The sequence below is a fragment of the Martes martes genome (assembly GCF_963455335.1).
Source record: "Martes martes genome assembly, chromosome: 5".
Classification (NCBI taxonomy): domain Eukaryota; kingdom Metazoa; phylum Chordata; class Mammalia; order Carnivora; family Mustelidae; genus Martes; species Martes martes.
The window spans coordinates 100,340,073-100,362,466 of NC_137892.1; the positions used below are offsets into that span (position 1 = coordinate 100,340,073).

Consider the following 22,394-nt stretch of genomic DNA (forward strand, 5'->3'; position numbering starts at 1 on the left):
CAAGATCAACTTCATAGGCATACTCACTGATGACTTTATTTTTGGTGAACAATTGTTGGCCATGAAATGTCTGTGTTAATAATCTTCAAAGCCTGGAGGAGAGGCCCCACCAATGCTGGCTCCGATGGGGAAGCCAGGAAATAAGTACATCTTCTATATCATGGTGAAGGGTAGAAGGTCTGCCATATCCTCTCATGATTCAACCAAGTATTTCCCCTTCTTGAGTTGTTAAAACAGATATTAAGATTGTACTCTCCCTCAAAAGCAATTCAGCATCTCCCCCAGGGACATAAAAAGCACCTTTATGGGAGCTGTGGGATTCAGTGCCATACTCCAAAAGACCCAGGTGTCTTGCCCACCCATGCATCAGGGAGTAGACATACAGACCTCAGCCCCAGCTGTGGACCCTGCGGTGGCCCATGAACTGTCTCCAGTCCATCTTGGCCATGGTCCAGAAGCCCCTGAAGAACACTCTCTTCAACAATCACCCGTGGATGAGACAGCCTTTGTGGGAGACCAGGTTTCCAGGAGAGAAGCTCTAGCACATCACTGAAGCAAAAAAACACCAAAGTGCAAGCGTGGACACAATGGAGCGGATAAGAGGAAGAGTTGTATTTTACTCATCACCCCTCCCCCAGGACAGCACAGCTCAATGTCACAAGGGCCCTTCTGTGCTTCTCATGCCAGGGAAAGAGAGAATGTGGGAGTGAGTGTGCAGCTCCCCCAAATGTGTAAAACTTTGTCAGGGAGGCCCATTTCTCTCTTGTCACATCCAGAGTATAGAGTTGTGACCTACATGACTGGGGAGAGGGAAGAGGCTGGGAGAGCAGCAGATAGGAATGTTGGAGGGCATTAAAGCAATGTGGATCCTACCATCTGCATTTCACAGTTCACCAAGAAGGCCACCCATGAGCCACTGGGAATGCCCAGCCTGTGGATTCTCCTAACTGGCCCATGAACACTTTCAACACTCCATGTTCCTCAAACCACTCCCCACACAAACTCTGTGTCCAGCTCTCTGTGTATGCTCTCAACAGTGGTAAGCATGAGCTTTGGCAGCTGGCTAGTGAACATATCCAGAAAGTCAGCCCAAATCTGTGGGCCAAGGAGAGACTGTTGTAAGCTCCAGCTTTTGCTCTGCCTTGGGAAAGCAAGAGAGCACGTGGCCTGGTGTGTTCCAGAATAGAAGGCATGCAAGTTTAAGAATTCTGCCACAAGAGGGAGCAAGAAGAGAGAAGCAAACACATCAATAGAGGGTCTGAGAAAGCCTCAGAATCCCTAGCAGGGCTGACAGAACACATTGTCTTCTAAAGTCTGTTAGTAAAGACTGGAGTAGGTGTCTGGTACTACAAATGTGAAGGTAACAGTAACAAAGACTTCAAGGAACATTAAGTATCAATGGAACATGATGCCACCAATTGAACACAGGAATCTTCCATAACCAACCTCAAAGACACATGGAGAGCTGTGATTTACCAGATAAAGAATTCGAAATATCTGTTAAGGGAAGCTCAAATAGCTACATGAACAAAAGAAGAAGAATTCACTAAGATTAGGAAAACAATATGCAAACAAATGAGAAGTTTAACAAAAAATAATTGAAAAGAACCAAGTCGAAATTCTGACTCTGAAAAACATAATGAATGAAATGAAAAATACAAGAGGGCACAAAGAGATTATTATATCTGTAATATATTTTATATAAGCCTCATGGTAATCACAAAGCAAAAACCTACAGAAGATACCCAAAGGGAACAGAATCAAAGGATACCACTATGGAAAATCATCAATTCACAAAGGAAGGCAGCAACAGAGGGACAAAGAGAGGGACAAAAGGACAAAGCAACTACCAAACAATCAGAAAACAAGAAGACAGCATTATTAAGTCCTTACCTACTGAAAAGTACTCTAAATATAATGGATAAATTCTCCAATCAAAAGCACAGAATGACTGATTTTATTAAAAAAAGAAAGATCAAACCATATGCTGCCCAGAACAGGCTCACTTCAGCTTTATGCATACATACAGGCTCAAAGTGAAGGGATGAAAAAAGATATTCCAGCCAAATGGAAACCAAAAGAAAATAGGGCTACCTACCTATACTTGTATCTGAGAAAAGAGACTGTAAGCCAAAAGGATAACAAGAGAGAAAGAAGATTACTATATAATGTTAAAGAGGTCAGTTCATCAAGAGGATATACAATTGTAAATACATATGCACCCAACATAGGAGCACTTAAATATATTAATTATATGCCAACAGATATGAGGGAAGAAATAGACAATAATATAATAATAGTAGAAGGACTTCAAAATCCTACTTTCAACAGCAGATATATAAAAATCCTACTTTCAACTGAAAATCAATAAGGAAACGCTGAATTTGAACTTTACTTTAGACCAAATGGACCTAAAACAGACATATAAGACATATTTGTCCCAAGACAGCAAAATAATGTTCTTCCCAACTGCATATGGAACATTCTCTAGGATATCAAATGATAAGGGTCTTAGCAAATTTAAGAAGACTGGGATCATATCAAGTATCTTTTCCAACTTTAGTGGGTTGAAAGTAGAAATCACTAACAGGAGAAAAAGTAGAAAATTCGCAAATATGTGGAAATATAACACCATACTTCTGAACAACCAATGGGTCAAAGAAATTAAAAAAAAAATTAAATGTCTTGAAACAAACCAAAGAGGAAACACAACATATCAGCACTTATGGGATATAGCAAAAGGTGTTCTAAAGGATAAGTTCATAGTAATAAACACAGACATTAATAGAATATCTCAAAAAACAACCTAACTCTACAAATCAAAGAACTAAGGAACTAGAAAAAAACAAACAAACAAACAAACAAAAAAAAACCCAAAAAGGAACCAACTAAGCCCAAAGTTAACACAAGGAAGGAAGTGATAAAGAGCAAAAATAAAAGAAATAGAGACTGAAACACAGTAAAAAAGACTAACAAAGCTAAGTGCTGGTTTTTTGAAAAGATTATCAAAATTGACATATCTTTAGATAGACTACCTGTGGAAAAAAGAGAGAGGACCCAAATAAAATTAGAAATGAAAGAGGAGAATGCTTCAATTGGTAACACTGAAATAAAAAAGATTACAAGATGCTACTATGAACAATTATAGACCAACCAACTGGAGAACTGAGAAGAAATGGATAAACTCCTAGAAACATAAAACCTACCAAAAGTGAATCACGAAGTGAATCTTTTTTTTTCTTTTAAGATTTTATTCATTTATTTGACAGATAGAGATCACAAGTAGGCAGAGAGGCAGGCAGAGAGAGGGGGGAAACAGGCTCCCCGCTGAGCAGAAAGCCCAATGCGGGACTCGATCCCAGGACCCTGGGATCATGACCTGAGCCGAAGGCAGAGGCTTTAACCCACTGAGCCACCCAGGGGCCCAGGGGCCCCTCATGAAGTGAATCTTAACAAACTGATCAGAGTAAGAAGATACAAAACTTTCCAACAAAGAAAAGCCCAGGACCAAAAGGTTGCCCTGGTGAATTTACCAGACATTAAACAAATTCATGCCAGTTTTCTCAAACTCTTCTCCAAATTTGAAGAAAACACTCCCAAACTCATTTTACAAAATCAGTGTTATCCTGATATCAAAACCAGATAAGGACACTGCAAGAAAACTAAATTATCAACCAATACCCTTGGTGAATATAGAAGTAAAAATTCTCAGCAAAATATTACCAAGGCAAATTTAAGTGCACATAACGAAGATCACATACACTGTGCAAAAGGGATTTATTCTTGAGATGCAAAGATGGTTTGACTTTAAAAAAAAAGCGATATACCACATTAATCTAATGAAAGGTAAGTTGAACGATCATCTCAATAGGTGCAGAAAGAGCATTTGCCAAAATAAAGCAGCCTTTCAGGATATAAACTCTCAACCAATTGGGTATGTAAGGAATGTAGGTCAACCTAAGAAAGGCCATATATGACAAGCCCATGGCTAACACAACGCTCAATGGTAAAAAGTGAAAGCTTTTCCTCTAAGATCTTGAATGAGACAAGGGCACTTCTATTCAACTTAGTCCTGGAAGTCCCATCTAGAGCAGTCAGGTAAGGAAGAGGAAAAAAAGGCATCAATATTGGAAAGGAAGAAGCAAAACTATCTCTGTTTGTAGATAATATAATCTTATATAAAGAAAAATCCTGAAGACTTCACCAAAAACAGAACTAATCAACAAATTCGGTAAAGTTATAGGATACAAAAAACCAGCCACAGAGGAATCAGTTTCAATTCTGTATGATAATGGCAAAATATCTGAAAAAGAAAGAAAGAAAAACAGTTCCATTCGCAATAGCATCGAAAACAATAAAGTACTTAAGAATAAATTTAACCAAGGAGCTGAAACTTTTATACACTGAAAACTATGCAACTTTGATGAAAATAATTTAAGAAGACACAAATAAGTAGAAAGGTGTCATGCTCATGGATTGGAAGGATTAATATTGTTAAAATGCCCATAGTACCCAAAGCCCATTCAATGCTCTCTCTATAGCTTCCCAATAGCATTGGAATTCTAATAGCATTTTTCACAGAAATAGAAACAACAATCCCAAAATTCTTCTAAAACCACCAACCACCCCTGAAGAGCCAACGCAGTCTTAAGAAATAAACACAAATCTGGAGGCATAATTCTTGCTGATTTCAACCTGTATTACATAGTTATCATAACCAAAGTGGTATGGTACTGGGACATAGACCATTGCCACAGATTCGAGAGCCCATAAGGCATAGATGGTCAATTAATATTTGATGAGAGAGCCAAGAATACTCAGGGGGGTGGGGGAAGGAGAGTGTCTTAAATAAATGGTGCTAAGGAAACCAGAAAATTACATGCAGAAGAATGACATTGGACCCCTATCTTATGCTACTTACAAAGATTAATTCAGAATGGATTAAAGACTTAGATATAAAATCTGAAACCATAAAACTCCTAGAAGAAAGCATAGGGAAAGAGTGCTGTGATTTTTTTTTTTTTTTGGACAGGACGCCGAAAGCAAAAGCAATGAAAGCAAAAATAAGTAAGTGGGATTACATCAAAGTAAAATGCTTCTGCACAGCAAAAGAAACAATCAGCCAAATGAAAAGTCAACCTACAATATGAAAGATAGTATTTGCAAATCTTGTGTCTGATAAGGGGTCAATATCCAAAATATATAAAAACTCATACAATTCAATAGCAAAACCCAAACAATCCAAAGGGTACAAATTTGTAGTAACAAGTTCTGGGGCTCTAAGGTACAGCATGACAACTGTAGTTAGTAATACTGTATCATATAAAGAAACTTGCTAAGAAAAGTAGGTCTTAAATGTTCTCACCATGTGCTCAAGCTATGATCTCAGGGTCGTGAGACCAAGCCCCACATCAGTCTCCCTGCTTAGTGCAGAGTTCCTGGGGATGTTTTCTGTTTTCCCCCATGCACTCTCTCATGTCTTGCAAATAAATAAATCTTTTTAAAAAATCCTCCCATCACAAACAAGAAACAGTAATTCTGTAAGATGATAGAGGTGTTAACTAACCCTATTATAATCATCTTGCAGTACATGCAAGTGTGTCAAATTATAATGTTGTACACCTTAAACTTGCATGTCATATGTCAATTTCAGGGAGCTGGGAAGAAAACCCAAGAAATTAAAGATCCAAAGAGTCCTGGATAAGTTAAATATTTATAATTACCAATCTAAGGTTATATAAAAGAACACCAAATTCCTTATAGCATTGTTTCCTAAATAAGTAGAGTCTGAGAACTATCAGTTCTATCAGGTTGTTGGGGAATAAAACTGGGAGTGGGGGTGGAATTTCATGGCCAAATAAACTTGAAACATGCCTTTACTCCAAGCATTTCCAGAGCCTTTACAAGACTGCCATAAATCTTTGAGAAAGGGGACACAACACAAGGCATTTCCCAAACTTACTGGATAATGCAACAGTGAATACTATGGGGTGGGAATTTATTAGCTCATACTAGGGGCATATAACTATAGATAACACCCAAGGTCCAAGTTTCTGGAAACTTACTCTCCTCCTTGGATCAACAGATCGACTTCACTTGAGGTGGCAGAGTTCTTTTTTTGTCCCCCAATTATGTGTTAAGTACAACAGATCAATCTAGCTGCTTCTGAGCTTAAACATCAGTTTGGTGGCCATGTTTTTAGACTTGCTCCTACAGCCTTTGCCCCTCCGATGTGCCCAAGAGGCCAGGGAAACCCATCTTCAAATCATGGTGTCCTCTGTAGTCTACCTAAGAAGGCTGTTTCTCTTTGGGGTGGTTCTCTTGGAGCTTTAGCTGATTTCTTTCAACCCTTTCAGAATTATTCATCAAGACAAAAACCACCTCTGGAACTTGGGATATTGCTGCAGCTTATGGGAAGAATAGTGTCTACGCAATCCTGCTTATATTATTACATGACTCCCCCCCCCCCCCGCTTTAGCAACTCTGTGTGTGGCCCACAGGGATGTATTAGGTTTACTACTGGTTTATTTGTAAAAGTGCTGATAGCCACCATCCCAGATGACAAAATACAAGTTCTGTCATCACCTGGCCAGGTCAATGTTTTGTGGTTGGTCATTTAAATCAATAATTGACTTAAATGTGTTTTTTCCATTATTTTAAAATGACTTTGCTATAAAAAGATCTGATCCACAGTACAATAAAAATTGCTTCTCAGTTCTGAGATTTTTCTATTAACTATTATCTATCCCTGCAAGGAGACCACGTAAATTGTTAGACCTGTGAGAATTCCACCTGTCCTGCAAAGGCTAAAATTGCAGGAACTCATTTTCTAGAGATAAGGCAAGGATTTTTCATTGCTTCCCTTTGGCCCTGCCTCCATGGGACTCTAATGTCAGGCTTTCTTAAGTTAAAAAAAAAAAAAAAAGGGCAGCAGACATGATTTCCATCTGTTTGGGCAAAGGTTATTCTGAATTCATGGTTTATTATTACTATCACTATTATTATTAAATCCACAGTTCCTATTTATGAAATCCTAACTAGTGAAAAAACACTGACCATCAGTAAACCAATAAAGATTTCTCTGCATTGTTTAACAGGTTTGTTATCTTTACTACTAGCTGAGACCAAAAACCAAAAGTGGAAAACTGAAGTTTAGGTTCCAGTAGATGTGTGGGAAAATTGGAAATTCTACTGGTGAAGAATGTGGACAAAGGACATTTCCCAGTATTTAGTGATAGGTTCCTCTGCACCAAGTTGGGCTCCATAGCAACAGAATACAGAGTCCCTATGGAAACACGAAAAAATCCCCTGCCAGTGGCAGAAAGGGCATCATGAGTAGGTATATTTAGAAACACACCATCTGACTGCTGTCAGTTCAAGATCCCTTTGGCTAGCCTAACAGGATTGTCTCACTTTTATCTGGACTCAAAAGGGTCTGCTTAAGGGTCTACCAGCCACAGTTGTTTGGAAATATTTGACAAGATCACAACTTTATTATTAATCGAGTCTGTGAGAGTCTAGCAAATCCATAGCACAAGGCTCAAATAGCCTTCAGCATCAGGGAGCTGTTCCTCTCTCCTTAAGGTCTCACTCTGCCCCTCTAAATTCCCTATAGAGACACCTAGCTCGTCAATAAACAGCCCTCTGTCAAAAGCGAAAACTTCACAGCCTGAACAAGGCATCTTGCCCTGTACTCTAGTTCTTCTCATCTTGAAAAATCTGAGCCCAAAACTTTGCAAAAGACTGAAATGACATGAAGCCTGACTGAGGAGTTTCCTGTTCTTCCACAAACTCCAGGTGAAGGAAATAAGGATCCGCGTGGCAGCTCTTCCCAAAAGCCTTGCCCATTAGGACAATTTGCCCAAGCCTGCACTCCCCCTCCTCTCAGACCCTCCTACAGCTGAAACGGGCAAAATGTGGCTGTTGAGTCTCTTTTTCAATTCCGTAAATAAAATTGCTGACAATATAATCCTGAGTGAGTCTGGCAGATATTCCAGTGCATGAAGAGAAAGCTCGCTCTATTCCTGGGGACAATAGCAGAAACAACGGTATATGACTTCATGGTTCAAGGGGGAAGGTGGGTATAACAGGAACCTATGGCCAACTGCATGATTCAGGAACCATAAATGATATCCCCATGACTCCAGAAGTCCAAAATGTCACAGAATGCTACTAGGGTCTACTACAGCTATGACAAGTGTAAGGCACTCAGGCCACCCAATGACAATGACAGACATCACTGATGAGTCACTCTGTTCTCTCTTAGCACTTACATGGTCTCGGAATCCTTCTGTTTTTGTTTTGTTTTGTTTTTAAGATTCATTTGTTTATTTTAGAGAAAGGGGGGGGAGGGACAGAGGGAGAGAGAATCTCAAGCAGACTCCTTGCTCAGCATAGAGCCCATGTGGGGTTTGATCTCACGACCCTGAGATCACGACCTGAGCAAAACCGAAGTGTTAGATGCTTCCCCAACTGTGCCACTCAGGTACTCCCCCCCAGAATCCTTCTAAACACAGTGTTCCAGGTCACTGCTTCTAAGGGATGGTGCCCTCTCCCAAAAGAGAAGGTTTTTGTTGATTCCAGTTTAGCAGAACATAATATTCTAGTATAAAGAAAGAAAAAGAAAGAAAGAAAGAAAGGAAGGAAGGAAGGAAGGAAGGAAGGAAGGAAGGAAGGAGGAAGGAAGAAAAGAAAGAAAGAAAGAAAGAAAGAAAGAAAGAAAGAAAGAAAGAATAAGAAAGAAAAGGAAAGAGGGGAAATGTATGGGTTGTGTTAAGTGCCACCTATTTGGTCTATCTGCTTCCTGGAAAAAAATAGTCCTGCATGAGTGAGCTACAGATGTCTTTAAGCCCTTAACCCCAAATTTGGTATAAAACCCACTGTTTACTGAGGCATGACATTCAAACAAGAATAAAGCACATTTGCAGTAATTTTTTTTAATATAAATAGCAACCCCAGTTCTAGCTCCTTATTCCCCTAAAACCAGTTCTGTTTTTCATAAAATTGGCCAAGTTAAAAATCAACTGTGAATATTCATTCACTGCTATGGTAATCAATTGTCACACTGGTCTCTACTAAGAACAGGAAATCATATACTGTTCAGTGTGTGGGAGTTAAGGCTTCTTGTTTACGGTTCCAGAGTTCTCTTAATGAATGCCAAAGACATGCAGGGCACATCCATGGGAACTGATCTTCCACCATCAGAGTTGGCCTACAAGGCAACAAAGTGGGTGACCCAGTCCCCAAACCTCTTCCTAGGTCTTCCTCACAAGCCACACTGCCTGCAATGCCCCCGTTACAGCTTTAATTTGAACTTAGCACTTGACCTTCCCCATCTAACAAAAACAGAGAGGCAGAGTTAAGTCCCCCACAAAGGAGACAGGTCTCAAGATAGTCCCTTCTTTTGCAGGAGCATTCAGCAGGACACTGGGCATCTGAGGCAAAAGGATGGGAGCCAGCTTGGAGAAGGGAACCCTGGCCATGTCCTTTGTCCATTCTCATGCTGCCCCAAGCAGCTCGGCTCAGTCCCTATCTGCAGTCCCTGCCATCAGTCAATGTCCCTAGGACATGGGAGTGTCCCATGTCCCTAGGACATGGGAGTGAGAACATACGGCCTGCCTTGTCCTGGAATTAACCAATCCTTCCCACGGAGGGAGAAGCATCAACTTCCCACTCTGCGGCTACTTTTCCTGTGAGATTTTCCTAGTATCATGAACCCAAATCTATAGGAGAGTCCTACTTGCTAAGAAGTCGGTTTCAAGTATGAGTTTGGAAATCAGTTGTATGTACTCCAAACACATCATCCTGAAATTCCAATGTTGTAAATAATGGTAAGACCCTTAGAGCTGCCTCAAACGCTCATTTATTCCACAACTGCGGCACCATAAACATCTTGAATCTGGATCTTAGCTCCTTTCCATGGACCAGCACACCGCTGCCCTTAGGCTTGTGCTGCTTCAAGCTGCCCTTCCTGCCAGAGGACCATAGACTATTCCTCTTTCCTCACTGCTCATGGAGGGAGCTGCGGGAAGAAGGTAAGAGGCCGCCCTGGCTCCACACCATCCCTGGAGCTGCCAACAGTTAAGGTCTTGGGAGATGGGGGACCTGGGGAACTCTGGGGTGAGAAGGGAAAGGATGAACAAAGCAGTCTCACTGTAGCCCCTAGACTATCCTCATCCCTGGAACCAAATTAAAAATTGCTAATAAATGTATGTTTCTGGAGAGAACACCTTCACTGGTACTTATGGGAATGCATAGGAAGGCAGATACCATTTTCCCCCAACAAGCTGAAAGCAATAGTATTACCTAGTGTTGGTGAGGATGTGGAGAAGAGGGTATATTCATATACTTTTAGTGGACAAGCAAGTTGTTACAACCTGTTTGGATAGCAATTTGGTAGTTTATATCAAAAATCTTAAAATGTGGCTCAGATGGCTCCTTTATCCTCAAATCCATTATTTCCTTCCAATAAAAATATATTTTTACTGGCCCTTGACCATTCAGAATTAAAATGCTTTTGCAGGTTAGGGAGTACTGTGACAAAGTGGAAATGGAATGTGCTCACTTTTATTTAAAAGAACCTTCTTTAAAAGACAGCTGGAAGCATTGGGTGGCTCAGTCAGTTAAGCATCTGCCTTCAGCTAAGGTCATGATCCCAGGGTCCTGGAATTGAGCCCTGCATTGGGCTCCCTGCTCATCGGGGAGTCTGCTTCTCCCTTTCCCTCTGCCCCCTCCCCCTGCTCATGCTTTGTCTCTCAAATAAATAAATAAATAAATAAAATCCTTAAAAAAAACCCAAAAAACAAAAAACAGACAGCTGGCATTGCCATTTGCCCCTTCTCCCATCTCTTCCATCCATTGTTTTGGGACCAGGATAGATAGATATGTGGAGATCCACAATGGTATATGAAGATGAAGCCTGCACCCTGGAGACGGTGGAGCAGAGAAGTAAACATTGCTTGGAGACCCTACTGGGTTACCCAACTCTAGGCTCCAATGTGAGAAAGAAACAAACTGTTATCTCATAGCTGAACCTAATCCTTAGTGATACAACATGCATGCCCTTTGTCCCAGAATCCTATCTAATTTATCTTATGAATCACTCACATGTACAAAGTGAGATACAAAATGATGTTCATGCATCCACTAACTTATTTCAGTGTCTAATAATTGGATGGGTGAATTGGTAGGTAGATAGGAAGGAAGGGAGGAAGGATCAATGAGGGAGGCAAAACAATGAGGGAAAAATAGATGTTAATACATAATCTTGGTCAATTACATTTGACCACTACATTTAGGTCAATTTGTGTTACTCATCTTTTCACTTTAGGAACAAGACCAAAATTCTAAATTAGGGAACTGCATGGAATGTATATACATAGGGATGGGGTGTTTGAGAAGATGGAAAATGCAAAGCATCTGGGGACTGCTGATCTATTTATAGAGGAAACTAATACCCTGGAAGAAGAGCCACACAACTGCCACTCTTGTAAACTTCAGACTATATATGGGACCAGCATCAAGGCAAGATGGAAGAGCATGAACAAGATGACCTAAGAGGTTATGACTTCACATTCAAACATAGCCACAAGATTTGCAAGATGCAATCAAATATCATTTTAATATTTACAAGAGATAGGTGTCATAAAATGTAAGAATTATTTGAAAATAAATAAATCATAATTGTAGCAATTACCATAGTAAAGTTGGGCCAAAAATACATTTATATATTTTAATGACTAAGTGATATGTCAAATTCAATCAAACAGGGACACCAACTGGGTTGATGGTTCTAACCTAACCTGAAAAATAGGACTAGGACTAGATAAAGCCTCAAATTTCAGGAATATGGAATACATCTAGAATAGACAATGGGCTCAGTATCTTCTACCAAGGTAGTAATCAAGGACAATATTGCCTGCTTTTAAAAACTTCAGAAAATAATACAAAGGGATATTATGTAGGCTTAGGAAAATAATTTCTAGCAAAGGGTACAACATGGATGAAGCTCGAGGACAGATACTCAGTGAAATAAGTCTGTCATAAAAGGACAAAGACTATATGATTCCACTCACATAAAGTCTCTAAAGTAGCAAAACCCCAGCAACAGAAAGAAGTTAAAAGGCGGATGGCCAAGGGCTGGATAAGGGAAAAGGGGGAATTAAGATTTAATAAGTGTAGAGTTTCAGTGTTAAACGATGAAAAAGTTCTAGGGATCTGTTGCATAACAAAGTAAATACACTTAATACCACTGAATAATACACCTAAAAATTAGGAAGATGGGAAATTTCATGCTATGCATTTTTTTTACTACAATTGAAGAAAACAAATTAATTAATTAAAAACTTCAGCAAACTGAGAAGATACACCAAAATTTTTTTGTAACGGTAAAGCAAAAACACGAGATGACATAATTATTTTCTTAGGGAGTAAGTAACTATATTTCAGCCTTGTGAATATTTTAAATTCAATAAAGAAATGTGTGAGACAATCAAACTCTATAATGTTTATTCCATTTTAAAAGCATAAATTCCATTTTAAAAACTTGATAGCGTTTATATTTGTAAAACATTAGTTAGAAGCCCTTCTCTGTGTTTTTAAGAGTTTGTTAGACTGATGAACAGAACATCTATAGGCTGAATTTGGTATAAGAAACACCAGGTTTTTATATTCATAACTTCAATATATCAGATATCTCATGCTATGGATTAGAAAAATTAATATTATTAAAAAGCCCAAAGCACCCAATGCCACCTACAGATTCAACATAATCCCTATCAAAATTCCAATGATATTTTTCATGGAAACAGAACAAACAATCCTGAAATTTGTGTGAAACCACAAAAGACCCCAAACAGCCAAAGCAATCTTGAGAAATGAGAACAAAGTTGGAGGCATTATGCTTCCTGATTTGGAACTAGAGTAATCAAATCAGTATGGTATTGGCATAAAAATAGACACATGAGATCAATGGAACAGAAGAGAGCCCAGAAATAAACCCACGCATATATGGTCAATTAATTTATGACAAAAGAGCCACAAATGTATAATGAGGAAAAGACAGTCTCTTTAATAAATGGTGCTGGGAACACTGGACAGCCACATGTAAAGAATGAAACCAGACAATTGTCTTTCACCACACACAAAAACAAACTCAAAATGGATTAAAGACTTGAATATGACACCGAAAGCATAAAACTCCTAGAAGAAAATACAGGCAGTAAGCTTCTTAACATCAATTGTGGTGGTAAGTTTATGGATATGATACCAAAAACAAAGGCAAAAAAAATAAAATAAACAAGTGGGACTCCATCAAATTAAGAAGGCTCTGCACCACAAAGGAAATCATCAAGAAAATGAAAAGCAACCTACTAATAAAAGAAAACATTTACAAATCATAAATCTGATAAGGGGTTAATATCCCAAGTATATAAAGACTCATAAAACTGAATAGCAAAAAAAAAAAAAAAAAAAATCGAATCAAAAAGTGGGCAGAGGATCTGAACAGACATTTCTCCAAAGAAGACATGCAGGTGGCCAATATGAAAAAGTGCTCATCACCGCTAATCAGTGGGGAAACAGAAATCAAGACCACAAAAAGATATCATCTCCACTTGTTAAAATAGCTATTATCCAAAAGACAAGAAATAATAAGTGTTGGCGAGGATGTGGAGTAAAGGGAACCCCATGCACTATTGGTAGGAATGAAAGCTGATAGAGCCACTGTGAAAAACAGCATGGCGGTTCCTCAGAAAATCAAAAATAGAAGTACCGTATGATTCAGCAATTCCCTTTCTGGATATTTATTGGAAGGCAACAAAAACACCACCTCATAAAGGTATCTACACGCCTATGTATATGATAGCCTTAATTATAAAACCCAAGAGACAGAAACAACCTAGTGTCCATCGATGGATAAATGGATAAAAGAAATGCGATATATAAATACAATGGAATATTACTCAGCCACAAAAGGAATGAAATCTTTAAAAAAAAAAAAAGTGGATAAAGAAGATGGGACGCACGCACACATGCGCGCGCGCGCGCACACACACACGAGCGCACACACAATGTAATATCATACGGCCAAAGAAAAGGACGAGATTTCGCCATTTATGACAACATGGATGGACCTACAGAGTATTGGGCTCAGTGAAATCAGTCGGAAAGAGAAAGATAAATACCAGTGATTTCACTTGTGTATGGTATCTAAAAAACAAAATGAATGAATGAACAACAAAAAAGTAAAATCAGACCTATAAATACAGAGAACGAACTGATGGTTGCTAGAGGCAAGTGGGTGGAAGGACAGGCAAACGGGTGAAGGGGAAAGGGATGTACAGTCTGCCAGTTATGGAGGGAATCAGTCACAGGAATAGAAGGCGCAGCATAGGAGATGTAGTCAGTGATACTGGAATTGCATTCTATGGCGACAGATAGTGGCTAAGTTTGTGGTAAGCAGAGCATAACGTATAGAGAAGTTGAATCACTATGTGAATCACACCTGAAACTAACACAACACCATGTGTCAACTATACTCAAATTTAAAAAGTTAATAGATAACAAAAAATCATGTCTACACATACATGTTACACACACCACAAACCTATATACACATACAATGTACAAACCGACACACACATACTAAATCCCTTTCATTCCTCTGGGCATTTCTTCATTAACATTTTAATTTCTCTAAATCAAGAGTAATTAAACACAAGATTAGGCTAGAAGAGTAACCCTGGAAGTTGAATAAACGTAAAAAGTTTACTTTTAGGAATAGGTGAAAACCTCATCAAGAAATCATAGACATCGTCACGTCTAATGATATTTGCCTTATGGAAATTTTTCCAACCATTTTTTTCCCCACCCAGATTCCAACGCTATACCCTATATTTTCTGTTTCGATTCTTCCTGCCTGATGACATAATCTATCTTCTGAACACACTCAGAGTGAACTCTGCCAACCAGCAGCTTCTGTACAGTCTGAGTCTAGGAGATACGCTTCGTCATTGGCAGGAGGAAGGAGGGGTGGGAGGAAATGGGAGGATGGAGCTTGCTCTCCGGAAGGAGTTACTCCAGCTACCTGAAGGAAACTTTTTTTCAAATGCAAGTATGTAGTTGCATAAAATCACCCTTTTTTGCCTTCTAGGAAAATTTACTACCAAAAATTAAACTAAAATTATTACTGATTCCTATGTTTCTGTTCCTTCTGGTAACTGGAAACAGTTAACAATGGTGACTACGCTAGGTGCCCGACAGCAAAACCTAACTGAAAAAAAGAGAATCCTGTGTTCTCTCTTCCTTCCCTATCCACAAGGGTGCCTCACTGGTACCTGCTATTGAGGGCAGAGAAGATTGACCGGAGGCATCTCCACGAACAAGGAAGTAAGAGAAGCTGGAGTGTCCTCTGGGGTTAAGCTATGAAATCAACACATCAGAGTGGAGAGATGCAAAATACCCTTAAAGAGACCAAATAGCTCCCAGGCCTCTGAGACCAGACAGAGAGCTGCTTAAATATATTAGCATATCTAAAAGAAAAATGTTTCAGTCTCCAGGGGCAGTTGATTGGTTGAAAGGCTTAGAAAAAGAAAAATTTTAGAAGCAAATGCTAGACATAGCCATCCAAGCAGTCAGGAGGATATCTTGCAACCTGTCTAGTTTGAGATACAGGAAAAGTTATTTTTACCATTGTAATATTCGGGTATGATGGGGTTGGGGAATTGCCCAGCATCCTGAGATGGGCCGCAGTACTGAATGAAATGACAGAGGTGCTGGATTCTGGAAGGCACGGACCATAAAGCTCTAAACACCGACTGACCCTGCTTGGATCCACGGTCTCACACCAGCTTGCCAGTAAAATCTAGCTTCCCATGTGCGAGCCTTCAAGGAAAGAAGATATGACCAGAAGGTAGCCCTCCAGGCTCTGTGTCACTTCTTGACTTTATACGTGACTTCTGGCACATGGGTAATAGAAATGAACCTTGGGAGATAGAACCACTCCTTTACTGTACTGACCATTGTTCTTGTAAGTTTGAGCCCAGCATGGGCACCAAGATAATGCTACCCTGAAGCTTCTGGGTAAAGTGGCTGCCCGAGACAGCTGAAGTCCACCCCCACCCCGTGCCCCTGTGTGCACTCAGGGCTTTCCTTGGAAAATTCCCATCAGCCTGGGCCACAGAGATCAGTTAGTGATTATCCTCCAAGATGTTTGATTATAAACATGTAATTTTTCTTATTCAGCATCCTTATTAATCAAAGACATGCAAATTAAGAAAATGTTAGTAAAGGGAAAATTGGCACAGGGATAAGCAAAAAGCAATCCCACATAAAGTGGAAACACACCAAACATCTGAAAAATACATGTACACCTCTGACCCAGCAATTTTACTTCTAGGAATTTATCCTTACCTATTCATTAAGGGGATGAACAAAGATTTAACCACAATGATGTCTTCTACAGCAGTTCATAATAGGTAAAACATGGAAATCACATAAATATTCAACAGCTGAAATTTGCTAACAATCTATAATTCAGTAACACACTGACATTTGCAATATGTTACAGAAGTACATTTACTGACCAAGAAAGATATTCACACTGTATTTTTCTTTTCTTCTCTTCTCTTTTTTCTTTTTTCCCTTTCTTTTCTTTTCTCTTTTCCTTTCTTTTCTTTTTCTTTCTTTTCTTCCTTTTCCTTTTCCTTTCCTTCCTTTTCTCTCGTTACATTTTCTAATTTTTTCAATGAACACTTATTACAACACAGAGCCCTGGCTCTAAATCCAAGTTGAGGAACTGCACCTGTTCCTATAAAAAAAAGAATCCAGGGGCACCTGGGTGGCTCAGTCAGTTAAGTGGCCAACTCTGGATTTCAGCTTGGGTCATCATCGCAGGGTCCTGGAATTGAGACTGGAGTCAAGTCCTGCATTAGGCTCTATGCTCAGCAGGTTGTCTGCTTGTGGATTCTCTCTCCCTCAGTCCCTTCCCCCGTTCTCTCTCTCTCTCTAAAATACATAAATAAAATCTTAAAAAAAAAAAAAAGAATAGAATCCAGTCATTGGAAGAAAGAGGACACATATACTATCCATTTAAGTCCTCTCTGCACTTGAGATCAAAGGAGCATCGAAGAGGTATAAAGGGCTTCTCCAAAGTCACCCAGGGCTACATTACCCAGCTCTTTTAAGCCAGGATGTGTCCAACTATTCCTAATGTCTTCAGTTTAGAGCAGAACCTTGTCTCTCTCGATGCTACTCAACACCAGTGCCTCAGCTTGGAAAGCAATGTTGCCCCTCTAGCTGTGTGTGGGGCCAAAATATTTGAATACACCCCTTTCTATTGATCTCTCTTCTCTACATCCTAAACACAGTGGAAAGAAACCTTAGCTGCAAACTCAATTGCACATGAAATTCCACAATCTTCTAAAGTGCATCATAAAATCTCCAACTTCCCCTGAAACATTTCAGAATGAACTGGTGAGATGGGGAGGGGAGACAGAAAATGACAAAGAAGAAGGTCTACTTTGTGACCCAGACTTAGAGCTGTTTCTTAGTGTGAAAGCTCCTCTGCTTTTTGTAAGCTTCATCATTCTGTGCACCAGAAAAGAACACAGTGGCCTCTCAGAAGCTGCCTCGGGACTCCGGTCAGCTGCTGCGGGGAAGTCCTGCCTCTGTTCTCTTCTGTGACCTGAGTCTAGTGACTCCTTGACCAGTTTCCAAAGAGACATTTATTGCAAAACGGTAATTAACACTGAGACATCCGGCCTTAAATCATCCTTCTATAACATCTGTTTTCTCCTCAACTGACACTCATGTGGAGATTTTTGATAGGACAGAGGGACAAAGCAATGCTTCCCTCATTCCATAGACCAGGAAAGCAGCAGCCAAGGGCGACAGGGAATGGTCCAAGCTGCCCCTCCCCGGGCCTCCCTCTCAGCTGCCATTCACAAGTACACACCAGCACTGGGAAACACACGCCGCCCACAAGGGGATAAAGGTCTTACTTACGGACACACATTTCCCTGCTTTCATAAAATCCAGGACAACACTGGGATTTGCGCCTATACATAGTCTTCTCCCCATGCCGATAGGCTGTCCGATAACTGATTCTGCATGGAAGGAAAAATCACATTGTTACTTTTTTTGACCAGCAATTTGATTAGGAATAAGGAATTTATATTTTGATACAGAAGAGCTATTAAATATAATAAAGGTATGAAAAACAAAGTATTCTAAAATAGGTAAGAAGGAACATGTACTACATGTCTTGACCAATATTATGCTCTTATCTTTTTGTTTAAGAATTTATTAAAATTGCACATTTTAGTAAACCTGTACTTTATTTCAAGGGATCAGAAGTTTTTTGACTTTCCTATTTCACTTATCTTGATATACCTTGGAAAGTATTGATTAATTTCAGATATGATGGGGACATGGGTGGCCAGTCGGTTAAGTGTCTGCCTCCGGCTCAGGTCATGATCCCAGGGCCCTGGGATCGAGCCACATGCAGGGCTCCTTGCTCAGCAGGGAGCCTACTTCTCCCTCTGCCCCACCGCTTCCCCCTGCTCATGGTCTCATTCTCTCTCTCAAATAAATAAATAAAATCTTTAAAAATAATTTCAGATATGATACTGATCTAATTATCCTTTACTTACATATGTTTTAAAAGTAGAATTCAGAGAATTCCTTGAAAAATCTATGACAGTGCAGTCTCATCCCACTATAAAATAGCAGGTTATAGACAAACAACCCTCATTTAACTAAAGCTTCATTCATTCACTGATTTATCTATACAACACATGTTTACTGAGCACTTACTCTATTCCAGGCACTACTCTAGGCACTGGGAAAATAACTCATGATGAGCAACAATATAAAGCCTTGCCCTCAAGGAACTTATATTCTACTAGGGAAGACAGACCTACAGAACTTAAATTAAGTAAGATCCATATTAAACAAATAAATATGTCATACAATGACTAGTAATGATTATATGGTGTGATGAAAAATAAGGCCTGAGGAAGGGAAGAGAGTGGGCAGGAAGGGAATACTTGTTCAGATAGAGTGGATAAGGAATGTTGGAAGAAATAATATTGAGCCTAATGTTTAATGCAGCATAAATCAACAGGTGTCATATTTAGACCCATGACTCACACCACTGTAAGCATTTTACAAATAAAAGTAAGGTATCACAGTTCCCTTCCATAGTAATGTTAATACTTAAGATTTTTTCCTTTTCTGTTTTCACATTTATAGAAAAAAAATTATGTGCCTTATATTGAGGTCAAATTTAAGTTGGTCTAAGGACAACTGGGTGACTCAGTGGTTAAGCATCTGACACTTGATTTCAGCTCAGATCGAGTCCCTCATCAGGCTCTGTGCTGGTGTGGATTCTGCTTAAGATTCTCTCTCCCTCTGCCTCTCCCCCCAACCCCCCAGTGCATGTTTGTGCATGTACTCTCTCTCTCTCTTAAAAAACAATTAAGTTAGTTTAAATTGAGTCAGATAATCAAGTAGATACATATGCTGGAATATGAGTGTCTTGGTACCTCGTGATGTCCATATTCAAGAGGGTCTCCTCCATTTATGCACCACACAAAAGCTGCATGAATTCTTGCTAACCAAAGGATGGTAACTAGTAGACACCATCTCTGTGAGCTCCTCAAGGGCACAGAAACAGTTTTGCTTTTTCTATATAACTCCTATGGTTTGGAACAAGGCTAGGTTAATAGCAAGCACTCAGTAACTATTCATGAGACGGATGGACACATCGTATCAAATATTTAATTTTCTGCACTACAGTCCTTCTCAGTTAGCCAAACTCATAAATACACCTGAGCTTCGATTACCTGTGCCGTGTGCATTTAAACCAGTTCAGAATGTCAGTGCAGCTAGTGTAGTAGATCTGATCAAAGGGATGTGGGTAGGACTCTTGCACAGTCACTGAGTAGCTGAAAAAGAAGAAAGATAAGGAATCAATATTTCTTATTCTTACATTCATGATATACCACGTATATTTAAAAAAAAATCAGAGGCTAAATTATCTTCATTTGTGACTGCACGCCGACTTTTAATAGAGAATGTTTCTAGGTTTCCATTTGAACCAGAGCACCAAAAGGACCGATATTAATAATACATTTAAAAGACAAGAGTTCACGTTCTAAATTTCATAAAAGGAATTCTCTTTCCCATTCACCATAAACTCTGATAATCCTACATGATTTACAGACATGATTACAGACATGATTGCCACATATTGTTCTGTATTTCATTCCATCCCCTCATCCCAGACATACAGGGTTAATCCAGACCTTTCACAGGAAGTTTTCCATCTAAGTCTGCATGCAAATAATAAGCACGGAGACCATGTGAATATTCATAGCGATACATTTTGGTACTGATTCCGGAAAACCAGAAAGAACATATTTCTCAGGTTGGAACTTGAATTAATTTGGTTTTGTGTGCCTGCCCTACTTCTCAGGCACTGGGAGAATATATGCAACCTTTAAGTAAAAACTACAAAGTCTCTAAACATATCACTGAAACAATTAGCCTGAAATATACATATCCACGGCCTGCTGCTACTTAGCCTGGTTTCGAATACATTTTCACTAACAGCTTCTTGTTAAAGTAAAAACATGCAATCCTAAAGTCCTGAGAATGTAGGTGGAAAACATCCATAAAACATAAAGAGCATTCAGTGTTCAATGTCATAGCTCTTTATTTTAAAGCAGTCCATTACAGGCTCAAGGGCTTAGAGTTCCTGTCTACAGGAAAACCTGGAGAATCCTCTTGGCTGAATAAATTAATCCTCTTCTCTTGAACAGTCTCAAAGATTTTCACTAAAATCTTTAATTCACACTAGCAAACGGAATGGGCCACAATAAAGGACTCACTTGCAGCAAATCAATAGACCAACTTCATTACTAGGAGCTATCGACTAGAGAATGTACAGAAGGAATGCGGCTGAAACGTCAACATGAAGAATTCAGGTTCAGGTTAGACACACAGTACAACCTTCTCATTTGAAAAGCTATGTGGTGCTGGGCTCCCCCACAGGGGGATTTCTTTCTCTAAGTGGCCTCTATTTGCTATTCTGCACTTAGGCTTCAATAGGAAATCCATGAAATAATCATACTGTTCACACTTTTGTGTATTTCGTTCTTTGGATCATCGCAACTTGATTTGTAGGTTAATTTCGGGATGTTCCACAAATCTTACGCAGATGCAACAGGCCCTACTGAAAAGATCACTGGATTAGCAGAAGACAGGGTTATCCTCATCGGGCGTGGAGAAACTAGACAGCCATCAGCAGATAATTTTACTCCCAGGTTTTGAGTATCACACTTTAAAACCAGAGAATCACAGATGGTCTCAAAGATCCCTTCCTACTTGGCATTCTGAATTTCCTACATACATTTTAGGTGACTATTTCCTTTTCTCTTGTATGCCACCTGAGGCTACCCCAAGAGCATTTTCCAATGAGTGTATGGGACGCAAATGCCCATGTCTGTGATACAACCCCTTTAGGGGAAAAGAGGCCTCTATTAAAATATAAAGGTTCTTGGAATGAATTATCACAATAAGGTATTTTTTTATGTTATATTAGTCACCATACAGTATATCATTAGTTTTTGATGTAGTGTTCCCATGAGTCATTGTTTATGTATAACACCCATGTGCCCGTCTTAATACCCACCCCCTTCCCATCCAAAACCCTGTTTGTTTCTCGGAGTCCAGTTTCTCATGGTTCATCTCCCCCTCCGATTCTCCCCTCTTCACTTTTCCTTTCCTTCTCCTAGTGTCCTCCATGTCATTCCTTATGTTCTACAAGTGAAACTATAGGATAATTGACTTTCTCTGCTTGACTTACTTCACTCAGCATAATCTCCTCCAGTCCCATTCATGTTGATGCAAAAGTTGGGTGTTCATCCTTTCTGATGGCTGTGTAATATTCCTTTGTATATATGGACCACAATGTCTTCTGACCTCTAGCACAGTTCTGAGGTTCAGGTTAATGCAAATTCCAAGACTTTCTCACCAATTTTTTCCCTGCCTATCCAGCTGCTTGTAAATAACTGAATCTCGAGGACTGGAGCGTTATTTCTCCATTCCATTCCATTTTCAGTGCAGAGCAAAGTGAATGAATGTTCTCTGCATATAGGTATAGTCCTGTATTACCCATGAACAAAGCAGCTATGGTCCACACGTGCTAGAGGAGTAAAAAAGAAACCACCCTCAATCCAGGCTGATTGGGTGTCAAAAATATTCTACCAGGCTCTACAGCACTAATTAAACAGAACTAAATTGGTTTGTTAGAACTAAACTTGATGCATTATTCCCATAAATTGGTTTGTTGGAACTAAACTTAATACATTATTCCCATAAAATTCAAAGGC

General features: G+C 39.5%; 1 protein-coding gene across 1 annotated transcript in view; it reads right to left on the minus strand.

Moving 5' to 3' along the window:
• MEGF10 (multiple EGF like domains 10) overlaps positions 1-22,394 on the minus strand; it is a 120,977-nt gene that overhangs the window by 93,093 nt on the left and 5,490 nt on the right. The window contains exons 2-3 of the mRNA XM_080804779.1: positions 19,845-19,946; positions 18,004-18,104 (exon numbers count right to left, since the gene is read on the minus strand). Of these exons, the coding sequence (XP_080660905.1) occupies positions 18,004-18,104; positions 19,845-19,946 (203 nt within the window). The remainder of the gene's footprint in view (positions 1-18,003; positions 18,105-19,844; positions 19,947-22,394) is intronic.